Source organism: Dendronephthya gigantea, unplaced genomic scaffold (assembly GCF_004324835.1).
Source record: "Dendronephthya gigantea isolate DGI-Jeju-01 unplaced genomic scaffold, DenGig_1.0 000116F, whole genome shotgun sequence".
NCBI lineage: Eukaryota > Metazoa > Cnidaria > Anthozoa > Malacalcyonacea > Nephtheidae > Dendronephthya > Dendronephthya gigantea.
This window is the reverse complement of record NW_021163126.1, coordinates 523663-541457: the sequence shown is the minus strand read 5'-3', so window position 1 is coordinate 541457 and position 17795 is coordinate 523663. Positions and strand designations below refer to the sequence as shown.

Below are 17795 nucleotides of genomic sequence, written 5' to 3'. Positions count from 1 at the left end.
TTCCAAAAACCTTTGGTTTCAATGGGCTTGCAAAAGGTTATTTCCCTCACCTTTTCAACAAAAAGGAGAATGAGAATTACGTTGGCCCAATACCTCCAAGTCCATTTTACAATCCTGACGGAATGAGTCCTGATGAAAAAGAAACGTTTTTGGAATGGCACAGTAATATGAAAGAAAACAATTACGTGTTCAATTTCCAACAAGAAATTCAAACTTACTGTCGTTCAGATGTCGATATTCTACGGCGTGGTTGCCTAGAATTTCGCGAACTGTTTCGTGATGTTACGGGTATCGAACCGTTTGAGAAATGTCTCACCATTGCATCAGCATGCAATTTGGTGTTTCGAAAGAATTTTCTGAAAGAAAACACCATTGCCATCATCCCTCCCCACGGTTATCGTCCGAAAGACAAACAATCGATCCTGGCTCTGAAGTGGTTGACTTATACCGCCGAAAAGAATGACATCTACATCCAACATGCCCGCAACGCTGGTGAGAAACGTGTTGGAAATTATCTGCTGGATGGTTATCATGAAGAGACCAACACAGCCTATGAAATCAACGGTTGCTTTTGGCACGGTAAGTTGTTAACGTCATCATTTCTTTCTATGCTCATGTCTAATATATTGTTTCTTAAACTTTTGCAGGATGTTGTAAATGTTATGCCAGAGATACGTTGAACAGTGTTAGTGATAAAACCATGCATGATCTGCATCAAACTACAATGGAGAAGACGTGTTACCTCAGAGATCAGGGCTTTAATGTTATCGAAGTATGGTAGTGTGACATCACACAAGAATTAAAATACGACGAAAATATGAGGAATTTCTTCCAAAATTACGATATAGTTGATCCTTTGGAACCTCGTGATGCTTTCTTTGGTGGTCGAACCAACGCTGCCAAACTATTTCACGAGTGCAAAGATGACGAAAAAATAAGGTATAGTATGAATCTTTGAGTAAAGTACAACTTAAATGTACAACTTTATTGTACAACTATTAATTACTTTTTATTATGACGTCATGATGATGTCAGCTATTTAGATTTCACTAGTTTATACCCCTATGCAAATAAGACAACGCGAACAGTCGTCGGTCATCCTCATATCATCACTGAGAATTTTGAGGAAGATATCTCCAATTACTTTGGGTTGATCAAATGTACAGTTCTGCCACCTCGTGGTCTCTTCCACCCTGTCCTACCTTATCGTACACAGGGAAAGTTGATGTTCCCCTTATGCAAGTCGTGTGCAGATGTGTGTAACCAATCCCCATGCACCCATTCCGACACCGAAAGATCCATTCAAGGAACCTGGTGCAGTGTAGAGTTGGAGAAAGCCTTGGAGAAAGGTTACGTAATTCTGAAACTCCACGAAGTATGGCATTTCCCACAACAATCTGATGAACTGTTTAAGGATTATATCAATACGTTTCTGAAAATCAAACAGGAAGCGAGTGGTTACCCAAAGAATTGCACTATAGAGGAACAGAGACGCCTTTATGTTGAGGAGTACTACGAGCGAGAAGGAATCCGTTTGGATCCGTGCAAAATTGAGCATAATCCCGGGCTTCGTGCGCTGGCAAAACTGATGCTTAACTCATTTTGGGGTGAGTATATTGCTACAAGCTTTGCCGTACCCTCTAAAGGATTTTTTTTCTCTCTTTCAGATCAGTAACCTATTTTGTCTCATATATTTTTAGGCAAGTTTGCACAACGTCCCAACATGTCAAAGGTAGAATTAATCGCAGACCCCCAAGTTTACTTTGACTACCTAACCTCAGATGAAATCAATGTTCTTGACGCAAATTTCGTCAATGATGAAGTGATTGAAATCCACTATGAAAACAACGAAAATTTCATCGCACCAAATTCAAAAACGAATGTTGTTATCGCTGCTTTCACCACTGCCTACGCTCGCCTCAAACTCTACGATGTTCTGGATCAACTTCAAGAAAGAGTTCTGTATTACGATACTGACTCAGTGATATTTGTCAGTCAACCTGGTGATCCAATGCCTCCCACTGGTCCGTACCTCGGTGAACTTACAGATGAATTAAAAGGAGATTACATTACTACGTTCATTTCAGGTGGTCCAAAGAATTACTGTTACCGCACAAATTCAAACAAAGTTGAAACAAAGATACGCGGTATCACATTGAATTGCACCGCAAGGCAAAATGTTAACTTTGAGGTGATTAGTACTTTGGTGTACCTTCATGCAAAGTGTAATGTCGCAGGGCAAGTATCGGTAGATATCCCATTCAAGATTACTTGCAACACCAAAACAAAGGATATAGAGACCAAACGCATGAAAAAGGACTATCGTATTGTTTACGACAAACGTGTTATTATCGATGAATACAAAACACTTCCTTATGGATTCTAATTACATAGAACAGTTTTGTAGAACTATGCTATATTGTCTTTATGAAAGTATTATATGTTTAAACAATTGTCAATAAATGAAGTGTTGTTACAGTGTTATTATGAGAGTCTTTTTTTCGATTCTTTTACACTTTGACGTCTCCCTTGCTTTTCGGATAATCACCAATTTGATTTGTTTCAGTATCACAGTGTCGCTACTTGTTTTCTTCATTTTAGATTCCTTTATTTTATGCAGTTTGGCTTTTTTATGACCTTTAACATTTTTCTTCTTTTTAATTCTCTTTTTACGTAGATTATTTGATTTTGAGCGTAAAACCTCTTTCTTTGAAGATGCTTTAGGAGGGAACGTCTTGTGTGCACACTTGGCTGGCATATTGCAAACTGAGGATACAATTTAAAATCACGTCATTTTATACAGATGGTTTTCGCGATCACAGTAAACGCACTTATTACAAAAACCTAAAGATCTCTTCTTTCAGCATTCGTCTTCGATCTGTACAAAAATTACATCTCCAATCAGCACGCGTGTATTTGAGTAGCTCTGGACCGTCTACACAAGGTTTAATGTCCGTTAGGGTTTCGATGAAAGCCTCCGTGACCTTTGTCTCTGAGATTTTTGATAATGCCTCGTCGAAATACATACATAACTGTTTGTCTTTTTCCATAGTCAGACATTGATGATTTGTTTGAGATAAATTTTCCATATTACAACCAACACAATTTTCAACCACAAGTCGTTATATCATCGTTGATATCTCTTTTGCGTAACACTTTAGCAGTTTGTTTTCGATACGTTTTAGACGATGATGTATCATAAACATTTTGTTGTCAATATCCACAGGTTTGTATGGAGACATCTTTCTTTCACGGCTCTCCAGATAGGTTTGATGGGATTTTTAATGTTACACATGTTTTATACCATATGTACAAGGTCAGCATATTCAGTGTGAGGCAAGAGCCGTAGTGTAAACATGGGTAATTCCTTTAGAAAAAGTCCTAAGATCAACAAAAATCACAACAGGCAAAAGATGTTTAAATTGGGCATAAGCTTTGGTCGCAACGATTTTAATCTTGAAGGGCATTTGCAAATGGTTTATAACAGTAAAACCATTAAAAACTACAAGCCAGTTGACAACGCGGAACAAGACATTGCTCAATTGCATAGTGAGACGCATGAAAATATTGAAAACGCCGAAGAGTAAAAGTCAAACCCTCATTTCACGCCTGAACATGAACGAATACTTATCTAGTGTTTATTATGATCCTAAACGATCTGGAGGGTTTGGTGGGGTGGATCGTTTATATAAAGACGTTAAAAACGAAGGAAAATTTAGAATAAGCCGAAAGAAAATCAAGCAATGGTTAATGGAGCAGGACACATACACTTTGCATAAGCCTCTTCGTCGTAATTTTAAACGAAATCGCGTGATCACTGGTAATATTGATCAGTCTTGGCAGATGGATTTGGCAGATTTACAATCCCTACAGAAATTGAGCGATGGATATCGATATCTCCTCGTATGTATTGATGTCCTCTCCAAATACGCCTGGGTTATTCCGTTGAAAAAGAAAACAGGCCCTTCCCTGGTCGAAGCTTTCAAGACTATTCTCTCTTCTGGACGTAAACCTGAAAAGATTATGACTGACCAAGGAACGGAGTTTTTGAACAGACATTTTCGAGCCTTGATGAAAGAAGAAGATATTGAGTTGTACAATACGTATAACGAGACCAAGGCCTCGATCGTAGAATGTTTGATTCGTACTTTGAAGACAAAAATGTGGCGGTATTTTACAGCGAAGAAAACCATGAGATACATTGACATGCTGCCAGATTTAGTTTATTCTTACAATCATAGTGTTCATCGTAGCATTAAGATGAAGCCTGCGGATGTTAGCATTGAAAACGAAAAGAAAGTATGGCACACTTTGTATGACGATCATAATGTTAGAAAAAATGTAAAGTACAAATTTAAGATTGGTAATCAAGTTAGAATTAGCAAATTAAAACGAAAGTTTGAGAAAGGTTACTTGCCAAATTTTTCCAAAGAAATATTTACTATAAGTAAGCAAATTCCTCGCGATCCTCCGGTATACAAGCTAAAAGATTATGACGATGAGGAACTCGATGGAACGTTTTACGAAAAGGAATTGCAAAAAGTTATCAAACATGACGACGTGTACGAAGTTGAAAAGATTCTTAAAAAACGTGGGACACGCGATAATATACAATACCTTGTGAAATGGGCAGGTTACCCTAACAAATTCAATTCATGGGTGCCTGCTTCACAAATTAATAAACTTTAAAAACTATGTTTTATGTTGTCTTTCTTTTATTTGTGATATTGAAGTCGTGATGGACGGAGCACATTTTTATGTTACTCTTCCCAGCAATGCGTCCCTTTCAACTTTTCCCAATAACACAACAACAAATTATCGGGTGAAATTACCGCAACTAATAGATTTAGACGGTGATTGGGAAGTAGGTCTATATTCTATAAACTATCCACATACATGGTATACTCTTTCATATAATGAAAACAAAGTATACTACAGTACAGATGGTGTTTATTTTCTGACATCTTTCGTCGACTATGGTCATTATGAAACAATGAACGACTTTATAAAATCATTTAATGCATGTTTGAAGAAGGAGACGAAAAGTGACAATATTAGATTATCGTATAATTCTCGAACTGAAAAAGTAACAGTTCATTTGAAAAATGGTCACCAAATTATTCTTATTGGACAGATATCCATGATGTTAGGATTTAGTGGAAAAGAAACGAAAATTGTTAAAACGACAGAAAGCCCGTACGTGTCAGACTTGCATGGTTCGATTATAATATACGTCTATTGTGACATTGTCGAACCGCAGGTTGTCGGAGATACAATTGCAAAGCTGACATTCCTGTCGAAGGAAAAGTGGGTGACACTATAACAAAAACGTTTGCTAATATACAGTATGTACCAGTTCAAAAGAAAACTTTTGAAGATATAGAACTTCTTTTAAGGGACGACGCAGGCCGTCCTGTTTCATTTCAACGTGGTAAGGTATTGGCAACACTTCATTTCAGACAGCAAAATTCGTCATTTTTAAAGTAAACTATGGCTCAAGCAGATAAATACGTACGTTATTATCTGGACCAACAGCAGGGGTACGGAATGCCCGTCTTTGAGGGTGGTTTATGGCAACGTGGACATGGGCAACAGACAGGTTTTGGTCTTGGGGGACTTTTTCGCTCTGTTGCAAGGGTTGTTTTACCTATGGTAAAAAATCGCGCAAAAGCTTTTGGCAATTTAGCCTTAAATGCAGTCCCTGGAAGGGACCTGAGAGAAGCATTAAAAACCCATGGGAAGGAAGCTGTTATTACCGCAAAGAATAAAATCGCCAAACGACTTAGAACTTATGCTCAAACAGGAAGTGGAAAACGAAAAACAAAGAGAAAAGCATCAATCAACAGGAAAAGTCGTCCCAATAAACGCAAAACGACTAAAAAGAGAAAAGCATCCACGTCCACAGCCAGAAGCAGGCAGACCAAGAAGCGGAGAACAACTCGTGTAGTAAAAGATATATTTGGTTAAAGTGCTTGTGAAACGAAATTTTCGACTTTTTTCTTTTTATGGCTTCAAGTACTTTTTGAGCGGCTGAATACGATGCGCTGGTTAGTTTTTCAAATTAATGAATTGTAATACCATAATTTTGCGTTTGAATGTTAGCACTTTGGTAGAAAAGTCAGCCGAAACCTGGGTTCGAGTTGTGACGTCACTGGTTAGAGTCCCATACTTTGTAACACGATTTGTGTATATTCAAGAGAACAAAAATACACTGTTTTTATTTCGAAAATATGTCTGATGAGGACTCAGAATTGAATTATTCATATGATGGATCTTTTCATGGTGATAATAGTGAAGCAAACAGCGTAAGTGACTGCGAGGAATACGCTTTTGAGGGCAATTTTTTGCCCTACCAAGACGAGCCATTGGCTAGCACTGAGGATGAAGGCAGCGACGAAGAACACCACGACGAGGATGGAATTTCACGGGATGTTTTGGAGCAACGCTACGAAAGACAAATTCCAATAGAACAGTGGTAAGAACTATCTATTTTCCTTGCAAATAGAGTTCGTTAGATATAAAAATAATATTCTCTGCCTCTAAAATCCTAGGTGTACCTGTGGTGGTTGTGAGGACTCCCTTCTTGTTGGTTCGAGAGAATTTCGTTGTTGCAAGGAAATACTTGAAGCTACAGGAAAATTTACTTTCGAGGGAATGAATGCTGCATGTATTTTGAGCCACCATGACTTTGGTCCACTGACTAATAAGACAGTTTTGCTGCAAGTTGGACCTTTACTGAGAGACAAAAGTGGGAAACGCTACACGAAATATGGTCATACAGAAAATGAGTAAGGTCCTAATAAATTGTTTATTAATATCAGATAAAGTTGAAGTATTGATCTCATGTTTTACAATATTTTTGTGGTAGATTTCTGCGAGCTGTTGCCTACAGATGGCTAGCCAGATGGTTGTTTGGTGAAATGGGATGGGAAAACACTAGACCTCTTTCTGCCTGCATATATCACAACATAAGGAAGACATTCCCAACAAGCAGCTCTGTCGGGTATTCGTCTGGTAAAGAAAGAGCCACAGAACAGGACATTGATGAGTAAACTTTGTTTACATAATTTGAATATATGCATGGCTATGCCTTTTCTAAAGCTTTATGGGTTGTTTATTTTAAATTGTATACAAGATTAGATGATATTAAATATATTTTGCAAACTTTGTTGACCTCATATAAAATTATTTACACTTCCACAATACACTACTGTGGTGCTACTTGCTGTGTTGGGCAGTGAGAACGGGGATGACCTTTCATTGGCAGTTTGCATTTTTTGCAGCATCTTGGTCTTCTTTGTTGCAATTGCTGTCTACTTCTTTTTTCCTTTACCATTTCTTGATTTTGTAATTCACCTTAAAAGTTTTTAAAAATATTTAGAGTACAATTGTCAGGCCTTAGACAGAGGTAAAAGCCTTGCACATTGCAAACCAATAGAATAATAACAATTTTTTAGAATGCCTGCAAAGACTTTAAAAATATATATACCTGATGGATAAAGTTCAGCTATCTTTCGTTTTCGAGCAGCATTCTTAGTAATGGCTTCATCCCGAGGCACTTTGCATAGAAACTGACTATTCAATGGTTTTGGTACCCGTTCTTCATATTTCTCTATCATCTTGTCTAGGTCTTCTTCAGATGTTGCAAATAGTAAATGTTTCATGTCTTCTACATAATCTATTAAAAAACATATACTTGATGATTAATCTAAGCCAAAATATCAATCAACAACAATCCACTTACTGTAAGTTGGTGGTACTGGAATATTTCGTACAACTTCATCTCCAAATTTAAATTTTGGATATGTCACACTGACATAGTTCTTGCCATCTTTTGTTGTTTTTTGTTTTCGTTTTGTATTTTCATTGAAATGGAGGATAGCAAGAATATGTCTAAAACAAAGAAAATTCCCACATGCTAACATCTTGTATTCAGCAATATTCCTTTTCTTGTTGGAGATAACTGATTATATAATATATTATTTATTATATCTGATTTGCTAAACATATCTTACATTTGTTATCACCCTAATTCATATTTATGGTGAAACAATCATATTACCTGCAATATGTCCCAAGCCATGAAAAACAAATCATTTTAGGGTGCCATTGGTTGAGAGTAGAGTGGAAACCCTCCAATGAACTTGTTTGGGCATCAGGCGAAAGCTTCTTCACATCTTTTAGGATTGTTTTCTTCATGATAATGGCTTGTAGTTTGTCATGAGCTCTGGTTCCTACAATAATCATTTAGGAAATATCATTACTATTCATTACACTAGCTTGTATCTAAGTGACTAATTATTTTGGGGTTGAATTTTTCTTTTCTCAAAGCCATAAATAGGCATAACTACCACATAGATCAACTACATTCCTTGCATGAAAAAAAGCAAATTGGTGTATATCAAATTGGTGTGCTACTTGACTCTCTTACCAATTTTAATCCATTTCCTTTCATCTTCAAGCTCTTCATGCGCACACTTGGGAAATAGCTGATCAGGATGGTCATCATGTTTGTTGGCCACATGCCGCATAAAGGACTTCCACTTTGCCTGGATCATACTTCCAAAGCCTTTTACAGTAGAGGTTGAGCACCAGTAAATGTGGTTTCTGGCAGCTTTTGTCCACTCTCCAATTCGCTCGCATCCTTTTTCCTTGCTTGCAGCCAGCATTTTTTTAACAATGCCTTTTGCAATGTGCCATTGGTCAAAAAAATGCTGAATTGTTGGATGGGATTCTCTGATCCACTTGGTAATCCCACGGTGTCGATCTGAGATGAATACTGGGACTGTTAATCCAGCAATAGTAAGGAGGAAATCAAAGCATGCCTTTGCCCCTTCCAGCTCCATAGCATTACTGCTTCCAGTTTGGTTTGCCTGCAACAAAAACAATGCAGTCTTCATGTTAAGCAATCTAATATTTTGTAGCTCTGTTCCAAAAAGGACCAAAAATAAATAAATAGATAGCTACACATATTATAATTAAAAAATAGCTATAGCGCTACTTGATAAAGTTGTGCAATTTGTTTCTACAAATCAACATTGTTTCATACTTACCTGCAACAAATCAAAATGTACAATTTTCATAATTGTTGCACAAAACATTGTGTAAGCTCCAAACTTAGCAGAATGTCCCATGGAGTCAAACCGACCATCTCCACACCAAACTGCATCTGTGACATTCCTAAGTGACTCGATCAATTTGGCTTGATAGGATTCCCAGTGTGTTAGGATGGTAGGGAAGATAAACATGTTCTGATGGTAGAAGAATGTCCGTGATGTGTAGACAGCAAGGCCCATGTGTTTGAAAACTAGAATTATCTTGCCAACAGAGGCACCAGCCATTAGAATTCCAAAGGAGAGCAAAAGGTTTCCAGCTGGGTATCGTCCAAAAACAAAAGGTTGACTTCTCCATTTGAATGATTCCATACCACAAGAATCACAATGTTGCACAACAGTTACCATGGTCCCATTTCTATACATGTCCACCTTAGGGTTCTCTTTTTTGCAGGTAAAACAAAACAAAGAAAATATAGATAGCAGCATGCTGTGGAACACAATAAACTTGGGTTCATCCTGGCATTTTATATCTGAAGGCAAACTATACAAGAAATGAATAAAATGTGTTAGACTTACAGCACAAAAGAACAGGGAGGGGATTGATGGCTTTTTGAAGCTTCAATTGGCCTGCATAACATGTACTTCACTTCATAATCCATTAATATTGTTTGCAATGCAAGAACCTTATTAAATTTCTTGACTGAGAATTCAGATGTTCAGCATCATCTCCACTGTCCTCGGCAACTTGTTCCAGGACATCCCAGTCTGGGTCGGGTTCCCCATAATCACTTTCCACATCTGATTCCATGTCAATTTCTTCATCATACTCTAGTTCCTTTCTCGTTACTGTCTTGGTCTGCCCCTCATTTGTTCTCTCATTGTTTTTGGATTTGGTATTGAGTTCATAGGTGTCTAGAACCTGAATGCGCAAAATCAGAAATAGGCATGCATGTATTTTGGACATGTATAACTCTACAAATAGTCATAATATAAATAATTCTCACCTTGAGCAGCTCTCGTTTATCACCACGCTCAGCAAAGAGTTTCTTTCTCAGCTGTGAATTTTGTTCCTTACTTTTGCGCAAACGCTCTTTGTACTCCTCGAGCTCTTTTGACACTCTAGACGTGGAAGGAGTATTGTCCGGAACGTTCGACAGCGCTTGGCCAACATTGTCATTTGGCTCTTGAACGGACGCTTGTACTGTCGATGACGACTTGTGCCGTACGTCGGGTTTCTTGATATCTCTCAATATCTGGAATAAACAACGTATTTAAACCAGAATGATTATTTGCGCTTACAATTGGCACGATCATAGGCCCATCCGTGGAATAAGTGTGCATGTTGGTATTCAATTTGAAATGTGTTACATTTATGAATATATTAATTTTACCTTTCTGCGTTCACGGCCAGAAATTTCGGGTGTAGTTGTAACGACTGGTATCGCAGTATCTACAGTTGGATACGCGACGTTTCTGTCAAGCCACCTCTTTGTTTGTGCTTCTTTTCCTATTTCTAAACCGATGTCGAGACGCTGTGTGAAGTAGCGCTCTTCAAAATGAGCAGAGCAAAGCGCAGAATATGGAGATGGTTGCCAGCCAGATCGATGTCTTTGCACAAACTTTATCCAGGCATTTCGCAATTTTTCGTTCGACTTCGGAAACAAATGCATGGATATTCCAATAGTTTGTGAATTATTCTTACAACTCACATTACCAGGACCGCCAGCAACGCAATATTTGCCCAATTGTTTTTGCTTTTTTTGGGAACTCGCGTGAGAACTCGTTGAAGATGCCATCTTTATAATAGCTGACTCTAACCAGTGACGTCACTGGCCGCGCAAGACTTCGGAAGCCTTTTTGTGCCGAATTACAGTTTTCGAGGGGGAAAAAAAGGATTTTCTCTTCAGCATAGGTAAAAATAGATAAGCGCATCGTGTTCAGCCGCTCAAAGACTACTATAAGCAATAAAAACTACAAAGTCGAAAATTTCGTTTCATAAGCACTTGGTGCATTCAAAATCTCCGGAAGGAATGAAAAGTGAACTTGATTTATTTAGAATACCATCAACACAAGTCGGTTTAGAAAAAGGACATTGGATCGATCATCAACCAGTATCCAGCGTAGAAGATGGTGGTCCAATCACATTTCTGTGTCCAGGCACTGAAGATTACGTTGATTTGTCGAAAACGATTCTTGTAGTGAGAGCAAAAGTGACAAAGGCTAATGGGCAAGATCTTGACGCAGACGAAAGAGTCGGAGTTGTAAACAATTTTCTGCACAGTCTTTTCAAACAAGTTGACGTCTTTTTGAAAGAAAAGCAAGTGACACAAGCTACGGGGACGTATGCATACCGTGCGTATTTGGAAACCCTCCTTAATTATGGTAGTGATGCTAAGCAATCCCAACTCACCGCGGGTTTGTTTTATAAAGATACGGCAGGAAAATTTGATGTGACCAATCCTGCAATAGCGGTTGCAGCTAACACCAACTATGGTCTTAAAAAGAGATATGAATTCAGCAGCCAGAGTAAAACGATTGAAATGGCTGGACCTATATTTAGTGATGTGTTCTTTTCAGAACGTCTCCTGTTAAGCTTTGTAGACCTAAAAGTTATTCTGAATCGTAATATAAACGAATTTTGTTTGATGGCTTCTGAAGATGATGCGGATTACAGAGTAAAATTGACGGATGCTTATCTCAAAATACGTAAGGTGAAAATTAGCCCAACCGTTTCCATCGCCCATGAAATTGCATTGAAAAAAGGTCCTGCTATCTATCCTATCCGTCGTGTTGAATGTAAAAGTTTCATTATTCCAGCTGGAAATCCCTCCCTAAGAAAAGATAACGTTTTTAACGGACTTGTCCCGAAATCATTTGTTTGTGGCTTAGTCACAAGTGCGGCATTCAACGGTGCGTACAAACAAAATCCATTTAACTTTCAACATTTTGACATGTCCTTTATTGGAGCGTCTGTGAATGGCAAAGAAATACCGTTGAAAGGCATGCAACTTTCCTTTGCCGATGCGAATCCTAGATATATTGAAGCATTTTACACAATGTTCTCAGGCACTGGAAAGATGAACTACAACACTGGAAATAATATCTCACGCGATGAATACAAAGGCGGAAACGTGCTTTTTGCATTAGATCTGACACCAGACATGTGTGGCAGTTCGACACACTTTAATGCGGTTCAAAAAGGAAATTTCGCAGTTGACGTGAAGTTCTCTCGCGCACCGGCAGCAGCTGTTAGTCTTGTGTGTTATGCAGAATTCGAAAACCTGATTCAGATTGATGGTGAGAGAAACGTCATATATGACTATACAGGCTAGATGAATACCGGACAGATAGCTCACGCATTGGAACAGGATTCTTTCGCAAGCAAAAAATTTTGTGGTGTATTTCCAGGTGACAAAATACCTGAAAAAGTTGAAGAATATCCTTGCGGTTTTGTTGCAAACACAGATCCAAGCACTGAACCTGGAACGCACTGTGTGGCCTTTTACTTTCCATCAGAACACAACGGAGAATTTTTTGACAGTTATGGGCAACCGCCGGATTTCTACCCATTTGGAAACTTTTTCAAGGGGTATTCTTATAAATTTAACAATCGCAAACTGCAAAGCAATTGGTCGGATGTTTGTGGCCAATATTGCATATTTTATCTTAGTCATAGGGCACATGGACATAGCATGAATAAGATCGTTCAGTTATTTAGCAAAAATACATTGTTAAATGATGAAAAAGTGTTTCAATTTTGTTAAAAATAATTTTAAAGTAATGTTGAAAGAATCAAATACTGTAGACCAGCAAAGTAAAAAGTTGTTTGAATAAATGTTGTAAAAAAAAATCAACGTGTGTGGTGTACATGTGTGTGTGTAAAAAGGTAAAAAATAGAAGCAACTAGATTGGGTTGAAAATAAACATTTATTTATTAGAACATGCAGTTACAAAATTCAGTATTTAATCCATTTTTGAGTTTCTTTTCCCCTTTCATTGCGTCTGTTGAACAGGGTCTGAGCAAAACGCGATGATGTATTTTTCTGCTTGGGCGAACTGTAATGAACGATTTCTTCTCCGCTAGATGAAATATTTCCTTTCTTCGTACGTCTTGGCTTGGGTGAAATATACAAAACATCCTCTCCTCCGCTCGACGGAATATTCAATTCCATTTGTTTCAACCTTTCCTCATTCCTCACAATGTCTGTGGGTATGTTCATCTTGGACAAAACAGTAAAAAATTCTTTAGACCCTTTAGGATTAAAATTCTTTCTTCTTCTCATAGCGTCGCTGATCAAATCAGATATGTTTGAACGTGGAATCTTTTTACCGTCCAAAGTAACTTCTCCAGTCTTATCCCAAGAAATAACGTCAGGTCTCGTTTTCAAACGGTTCAACAATGCTGTCGCTCTTAAAGCATTGTTTTGGGTATATTATCTACAATCACGGAATCGGGCAAGGGATTGATTTCGGTTGTCCCGTCGTCTTTTTCGGATTTTGTTTCCATTGCCAACCTAACAGTTGGAATTTCTTCATCCTTTTGTTGTCTGAGATTCATAAAACGTTCCAGATTGGTATAGTATAATTTCTGTTTTTGCGCATCATCAATATCAGTACGTTGAAGAATATCTGACATTTCTCCATCTGTCTTAATCATGTTTCTTACAATTGGCGATGTTTCAATTTTTTGCTTTTGTTCATATCTAGCAAACACGTCTTCAGGGACCAATATCATTCGTTTTGCATGCTTCATTTTACTAACAAACTTCTGAGGACACTTAGGACAGGTGGCAAGAGAGCTGTTAGTAAATTTCAGCCTTTTTGATTAATATATTGCCTCTTTCGTTTTCCTGACACTTTTTTATTTGCTAACGCACGGAGATGTGTCCTGTAACGCGCTAAACGTCGCTTTGATTCGGTGTTACTGGAATAGTGCCTTTAAGTAGATTTAAAGAGCATTCGCAAATTTAATTTAATTTAATTTAAAAAGTGTTTATATTGCGCTAAAACTATAAATATTCTAAAGCGCAGTTTACAATTTACAACCATTGTTATCTAACTTATATAAAATATATATGTATAAAAATATATCTTTACAGAAATCCAAAATAGTAAATCATAAAGCTAAAAACTACAAGTCTTTCTATTACCTGAAGGCCTTTGTAAACAAAAAGGTCTTTAAGTGTTTCTTAAATGTTAAAACATTAGAGATTTCTCTTATATTAAGAGGCAAGCTATTCCACACAACAGGACCAGCTTTAAAAAAAGCACAGTCTCCAAATGTTTTACAAGTTGTTCTAGGAACAACGAGTAGTTTCTGCCCGCTAGATCTTAGACGATAGGTTCCTACGTCCTTTAATTGAAGCAAGTTCACAAGGTATGCAGGTGCCTCCCCATGTAACACTTTGAAAACAAGGAGAGCAATTTTGAACTCCACGCGATATCGAACAGGTAACCAATGCAGCTCCTTTAAGATTGGTGAAATATGCCCAAACTTAGGAACAACACAGACAACTCGAGCAGCAGCGTTCAAAACTCGCTGCAGTCGATTAAATTGGTACTGAGGTATACCATATAACAAAGAGTTGCAATAGTCAAGATGTGAAGTGACTAAGGCGTGAATTAGTGTTTTCGTCGAGTCAGGAGTTAAAAACTTTCGAATTTGACGGATGTTATACAAACTATGGAATGCCTTGCTACAAACTTTCCCAACGTGGACACTCATTGACATTTGATTATCGAACCAAGTACCGAGGTTACGCACAGATGATATCGGCATAATCATGGATTCTCCGACCTTGATGGAGTTAGCGGTCACCTCAAATAGCTGCGATGACATCCGCAGGACAATGTTCGATAAGCAGTTTTCGCAACTTAGGTTTAGATTTTGTCATAATTTGAAGATATGGAAGACTTTCTCTCATGCGCTTCGACATGTTTAAACTGAGAGTTGCAGGTCAACGTACCTAACTTAAGTACGTTTCACGTAGACGACTTGTCTTTCTCCGGGAAGAATACATGTTCTGAGGTGTCAACTGATGATATTTTCAGGTGTCAACTGATGACAATCAACCATTAGATAACCGTAGGGTTTACTTGTAGCATCATTAAACGCCTCCAAAAGATAATTAATGTTATTAGGAAACATTTGCTTCGCTAATGTTGCAATACCGAGTGAGTCGCGTGGGTTTCAGAATATTAGCATGTAGTGGGAATTCAAACTTATTGTCCCTGATAATTTGCCAGGTGGAAATAAGTTTTGTGTAAGGTACAGCACAGATATACCGCGATGATGAGAGCCGCGCGTAAATATGTCTGCTACCCGTTGATCGTTGGAACATTGAGACATTAAATCATCTAGTACAACTAAAGAGTTTTCGTGTCCATCAACCATTTCGTATAGGTTATCCGGAAATCCTTCCACCAATGTAATATAAGGCAACATTAGCATCATCTGGTCAAATTCTTTTTGATAAACCCCGTAACAATATATTACTTTGGTTGGAATTGGAGAAAAGAGTTCTTCTAAATTATGTAATATGGAACGGATCAAATGTGACTTTCCGCTCTGACTTTGTCCAGAAACGTAAAAGTTAGCAGGCGTTTTAAATCGTACATCCATTGTACAGGCAAAACCTATAATGAATCCTTTTCCACATTTCTCCGCACTTTATAATGAAAAAATACGCCTGATGAAAGAAAGAGATTTACGAAAATTATTCTTCTCTTCTTCTATCTTAAACTTTAGGCAATCAAAACTGTTAAGAGGCGTACAAACGAGCTGTACAGCTCTATGTGTAATGTCTTTTGAATCTCTTGTCAAATAAACCAATGTTAAATAAGACATAGCACGACCAAAATTATTAACATCAATTTCATAAAAAATTGATGTCAAATCACATGATTTTGAAATCATTTCTTGAAATGTAACCTTGTGATTCTTAAGTAAGTAATTGACATGATACGACAGTGTTCTCATATCAATATCTACGTTACCACTTTTAAGTTCATCCAATATCAAATCCATCTTTCCCAACGTATCAGAAGTAAATGAACACTACGTGTGAAGTACTTCAATTTTGTATTTAAAAAAAAATACAGAGTACGCGTTAGATATAGCTACGCTAAGTGTTTTGTATATTGCTTGCTCTCTAATGTTTCAGTTCTGTTGAAAATTAGACTTGTAAAATGAAGGAACGTAAGGTTTGTTAACGCTGATCGACTTTGTTGAATCTTCAAGCGCCCATTCAAAAAATCGACACGAGGTTTCCTTATCGTTTGGACAACAAAAGAACATACGGTCCTTGTTAATCCCATCCTTCTTTACCTTTCGGTATGCACACGTAAATCCATGATGACAATTTGGTTTCGTTGCTGGCTTCACATCACCCCATACCCAGAAAGAACATGGATTAACTTTGTCTGAGCAAACAAAAAACGGTCGTCCATAGCTTACTTTCATCAAATCTTTAACCACGCGCATTTTTGCAGGTTTGTGATGCCCATCGCAATGCGGTTGGAACTGACTCGTAGATCTCCAATCAATTATAGCTTTTTCAAAAAGGTAGCCGTCGTCTTCTGTACAAAAGAAATTACAACTAGGATTTTGACCACAGAACAAAAACGAGCCATTCTTCGTTGTCGAAGAAGAAGCAGGTTCCCCGTGCAAACACTTCATCGCTTAATCTGGATTTAATAGGATACCAAGCAAGTTCGTCCAAGTCAGGCTCGTAAGCAAAGATGATATCCAGCTTCTATACCCCAAATTTATACTCTCAGATAACCGATTGAAAACAAATTAGATCATTAAAATGATCCGTTGGCAATTAAGTTTAGACATCTTCGCAGACGTCCGACCTTACATATTTTAGTCAAATTGTGTTGTGAGAAAACTTTGAATTCAGTTGAACACAAACTTTGACGATGGAAAGTTCAAACAAGGTATTCCATTTGTTGGAAGTAATGTATGCCAATGCTGTAGAACGCGAGGTTCAAAGAATGCGCAGTAAACTTTGCTGTGGTTGTAAAGTAAGAGATCAAGACTGTTTAATGCTAGACGAGTACGAGTCATGGCAGTTGTATGGTTTCGAAGCCATAGAGCAAGTGAACAATACATGCATGATATGGAGTGAGTTTGTCGAAGTAACAAACTTAGACCTTAAGTGGTATGATGATGTATTTCAGCATTGGAAACAACTTACGAAAGATCCAGATTTTATACTGATTGAGTCCTTAATGAACGTAAAAGATCCTAAAGTTCAAAGTGCATTGAACAGCTGTCTTATTGGAAAGGAGATTCATACCAAACTGACCCACTAGAGTCGGGTGTTGTTGTCTTTTTTTGTAACCCGCCTGTCTTTAAGTACACGGTAAAAAAAACAAGAGAACAGTTTACAAGTAATGAGAACAATCATCACAAAGCATACACAGAATATTTAAGAAATAAACTCTTAAAATGAACAATACCCAATAGTGTGTAATATTTGTGAGCAAACTAACCAGAGGAAACGATACAACGCTTTTTGGAGTAATTAACTATATTCACATTAATCCCTCTATTATCTGAACAATTTATTATTATCACAATATCGCTAACATTAATCTTCACTAATAGCATTTCTGCAGCGCCCCCCTAATTATTATACCAATGCAATGCCACATTTGTGGCGTAAACTAGTTACCTTATATAAACTATAGGTGCGGTTGAATTTACAAACAAACGGTTTATTCGAATGATTT

The 17795-nt window shown here is 37.6% G+C and overlaps 3 protein-coding genes across 3 annotated transcripts; 2 read left to right on the top strand and 1 right to left on the bottom strand.

Annotated features, from left to right (window-relative positions):
* Positions 1-652: 652 nt before the first annotated feature.
* LOC114535345 (probable DNA polymerase) lies at positions 653-2386 on the top strand. The gene is made up of 3 exons (XM_028556708.1): positions 653-939; positions 1036-1607; positions 1701-2386. The coding sequence occupies exons 1-3, from the start codon at positions 818-820 to the stop codon at positions 2384-2386; spliced, it is 1380 nt and encodes a 459-aa protein (XP_028412509.1). The 5' UTR covers positions 653-817.
* A 3844-nt stretch (positions 2387-6230) lies between these two features.
* Positions 6231-7052, top strand: LOC114535344. The gene is made up of 3 exons (XM_028556707.1): positions 6231-6475; positions 6552-6788; positions 6869-7052. The coding sequence occupies exons 1-3, from the start codon at positions 6231-6233 to the stop codon at positions 7050-7052; spliced, it is 666 nt and encodes a 221-aa protein (XP_028412508.1).
* A 155-nt stretch (positions 7053-7207) lies between these two features.
* On the bottom strand, positions 7208-10852 carry LOC114535343. The gene is made up of 9 exons (XM_028556706.1): positions 10448-10852; positions 10061-10309; positions 9740-9975; positions 9054-9597; positions 8432-8873; positions 8063-8234; positions 7745-7893; positions 7490-7678; positions 7208-7356 (listed from the first exon to the last, which is right to left on the bottom strand). The coding sequence occupies exons 1-9, from the start codon at positions 10850-10852 to the stop codon at positions 7208-7210; spliced, it is 2535 nt and encodes an 844-aa protein (XP_028412507.1).
* Between the last annotated feature and the right edge of the window lie 6943 nt (positions 10853-17795).

Excerpts from the sequence above, each read along its gene's own strand:
- LOC114535345 (XM_028556708.1), top strand. The coding sequence starts at position 818 with ATGAGGAATTTCTTCCAAAATTACGATATAGTTGATCCTTTGGAACCT. Across the intron at positions 940-1,035 it reads AAAGATGACGAAAAAATAAG|CTATTTAGATTTCACTAGTT; the intron begins GTATAGTATGAA and ends TGATGATGTCAG. Across the intron at positions 1,608-1,700 it reads GATGCTTAACTCATTTTGGG|GCAAGTTTGCACAACGTCCC; the intron begins GTGAGTATATTG and ends ATATATTTTTAG.
- LOC114535344 (XM_028556707.1), top strand. The coding sequence starts at position 6,231 with ATGTCTGATGAGGACTCAGAATTGAATTATTCATATGATGGATCTTTT. Across the intron at positions 6,476-6,551 it reads CAAATTCCAATAGAACAGTG|GTGTACCTGTGGTGGTTGTG; the intron begins GTAAGAACTATC and ends CTAAAATCCTAG. Across the intron at positions 6,789-6,868 it reads TATGGTCATACAGAAAATGA|ATTTCTGCGAGCTGTTGCCT; the intron begins GTAAGGTCCTAA and ends TTTTTGTGGTAG.
- LOC114535343 (XM_028556706.1), bottom strand. The coding sequence starts at position 10,852 with ATGGCATCTTCAACGAGTTCTCACGCGAGTTCCCAAAAAAAGCAAAAA. Across the intron at positions 8,235-8,431 it reads AAGGAAATGGATTAAAATTG|GAACCAGAGCTCATGACAAA; the intron begins GTAAGAGAGTCA and ends TGATTATTGTAG. Across the intron at positions 7,894-8,062 it reads TGGCTTGGGACATATTGCAG|ACATATTCTTGCTATCCTCC; the intron begins GTAATATGATTG and ends TCTTTGTTTTAG.